The 2,500-nt window shown below is 44.2% G+C and overlaps 1 protein-coding gene across 1 annotated transcript in view; it reads left to right on the top strand.

Annotated features, from left to right (window-relative positions):
* Window positions 1-2,500, top strand: part of garnl3 (GTPase activating Rap/RanGAP domain like 3) — an 82,694-nt gene that overhangs the window by 24,508 nt on the left and 55,686 nt on the right. The window contains 1 exon segment of the mRNA XM_048259362.1: window positions 666-735. Coding sequence (XP_048115319.1) covers window positions 666-735 — 70 coding nt within the window.

The following is a 2,500-nucleotide window of genomic DNA, read 5'->3' as shown; positions in this document are numbered from 1 at the left end:
GACACATGCACACACACACACCTACACACACACACACCTACAGCTGCACTCAAACATAGAGACACACACACATGCTCAGACGTATGCTTAACCCTACTTGCATTAGCACACATACATAAATCATCATTCACCAGCCCACTCTTATACATATACTTTTTCTCTCTCTCAATTTCTCTCTCTCTCTCTCTCTCTCTCTCTCTCTCTCTCTCTCTCTCTCTCTCTCACACACACACACACACATACACATGCACACACAGACCACAGACACACACACACACACACACACACTTGTACATGGTTTCCTTTCTTGCTCGCTCCCTCTCCCTACCTCTCTTTCTATATACCTTCCTCTCTTTCGCTCTCTCTCAGTCACACACACACACACACACACACACACACACACACACACACACACACACCTACTCATGTCTGTGCACATAGACACACACACACACACACCTGCTGTCTGAACACATGGTCCCTAGTAGTAGAGGGGATGCTTTATTTTCCATTCTTAGGTGCGAACTTGTATGTATTTATATTTCAGTCAGCTTGTGTGTTTGTGTGTGTTGATATTTACCTGATGTGTTAATGTTTACCTGTTTGTGTTGATATTTACCTGATATTTGTATGTTGATGTTTACCTGTTTGTCTTTGTGTCCCAGCTCTGCGTCAGAGGACCTTGGCTGCAGGAGAGGGGAGTTCAGCCGGAAACACTACGGATCTGTGGAGCTGGTGAGAACCTCATCCTTGTATTTTACCTCTCTCTCTCTCTCTTTCTCTCCCTCTCTCTCTCTGTCTTGCTCTCTCTGTCTCACTGTCTCTCCCTCTCTTTCTTTCTCTCTCTCTCTCTCTCTCATGAACACTCTCTCTCTCTCTCTCTCTCTCTCTTTCTCTCTCTCTCTGTCTCGCTCTCTGTCTTGTGTGTGTGTGTGTATTTGTGTGTGTGCATGTGTGTGTCTGTGTGTGTCTTCATTTAGTTGAATTGTAAAATGATTGGTGACTTTGGTGGGTTGGTGAGTTTTTCATTTAAGTCTGACTAACGGAAGAACATAATTACAGTGAGCAATGATTGTTCATCTGCGTGATTCTTCTTTTTGTGTGGTTTTGCTTTGTTTATTAGTATGTATTTGACTTTCTAGCTTCCTTTCTACATTAGTATGTATTTGACTTTCTAGCTTCCTTGGTAATGGAAAAAAACCCATACAATTGGAAATGTTGTGTCTCTGTCTCTGTCCCACTCTGTCTGCTTTGTTTACCACACAGATACTCTCTTTCTATCTACTTCATTTCAGTTGAATCTAGCCATTGCATTTTGTGTGAGACTGATACCTAGATCAGACGGACGACAAACTTGCAGACAGATAAACAGCTGGGCAGGTAGATAGGAAGACAGGTAGATTGGGAGACAGGTAGATAGGAAGACAGGTAGATTGGGAGACAGGTAGATTGGGAGACAGGTAGAGCATGCAGTGGATTTGATGAGTGATAACAGTATGTACTAATGAGGTACAGTCTTCACCACATGACTACAAACAATGGAATTGTGATGAAGGGTGCATGTGAGTGAGAGAGAAAAAGAGAGTGTGTGTGTGTGTGTGTGTGTGTGTGTGTGTGTGTGTGTGTTACATATAGTATTATGTGCGCCTGTCCCCTGTGATAAAGCCCCCATACAGGAAGTGGTTCTGCAGCAGCTGTGTTGCTCTTCCTGACGGCAGTGCAGTGTGGGTTTGTGGGAAGGTGGAGGACCGGACAGTGTGTGAGATTAGGCCCATGAGTCATGAGGCTCATATGAAGCATATCAGACACAACAGATGGAGGAGAAAACACATGGCATGTGTGTGTGTGTGTGTGTGTGTGTGTGTGTGTGTGACTGTATCTTGCATTGTGTTATTATATATTTGTATGGACATGTGCACATAAGTATATGTGTGTGTGTGTGTGTGTGTGTGTGTGTGTGTGTGTGTGTGTGTGTGTGTGTGTGTGTGTGTGTGTGTGTGTGTGTGTGTGTGTGCGTGCGTGTGTGTGTGTGTGTGCGCATGTTCTGAATTTGTATTATGAATTTCCTGTACAAGAAATATATTCACTTAGAGTCAAGTGTCAAGTAAGCAGAAATGGTACAGGAAAAGTCATTTCTTCCTGTGCTTGTTTGAACACTTCACCTGTGTCAGTCTAAGCCACGCAGACTTAGACACAAAGCCTCTCTGGGAAACGAGAGAATAAATGGCGTCGGGTTGATTTCTTCACTTGTCGTCTCTGAAAGTGGCTTCATGAGGCGTTTGGAGAACACTCTTACCAGGTGCTTGCCTTCTGACACCCACACAGAAACAAAGGCAAAGAAACAGGTGAACAGAGAGACCGCAGAGGAGGAGTGAGATAACAAGAGACAATGAGGAGGATAGAGAGAGAGAGAGAGAGAGAGAGAGAGGAGAGAGAGGAAGATAGGAGACAGAGAGGAGAATAGAGAGGAGGATAGAGAGAGAGAAAGAGAGAGAGAGGA

This window comes from Alosa alosa, chromosome 12, assembly GCF_017589495.1.
Source record: "Alosa alosa isolate M-15738 ecotype Scorff River chromosome 12, AALO_Geno_1.1, whole genome shotgun sequence".
Taxonomy (NCBI): Eukaryota; Metazoa; Chordata; class Actinopteri; order Clupeiformes; family Clupeidae; genus Alosa; species Alosa alosa.
Note: the sequence above shows the minus strand (reverse complement) of the source record. Positions and strands in the feature narration are given on the sequence as shown.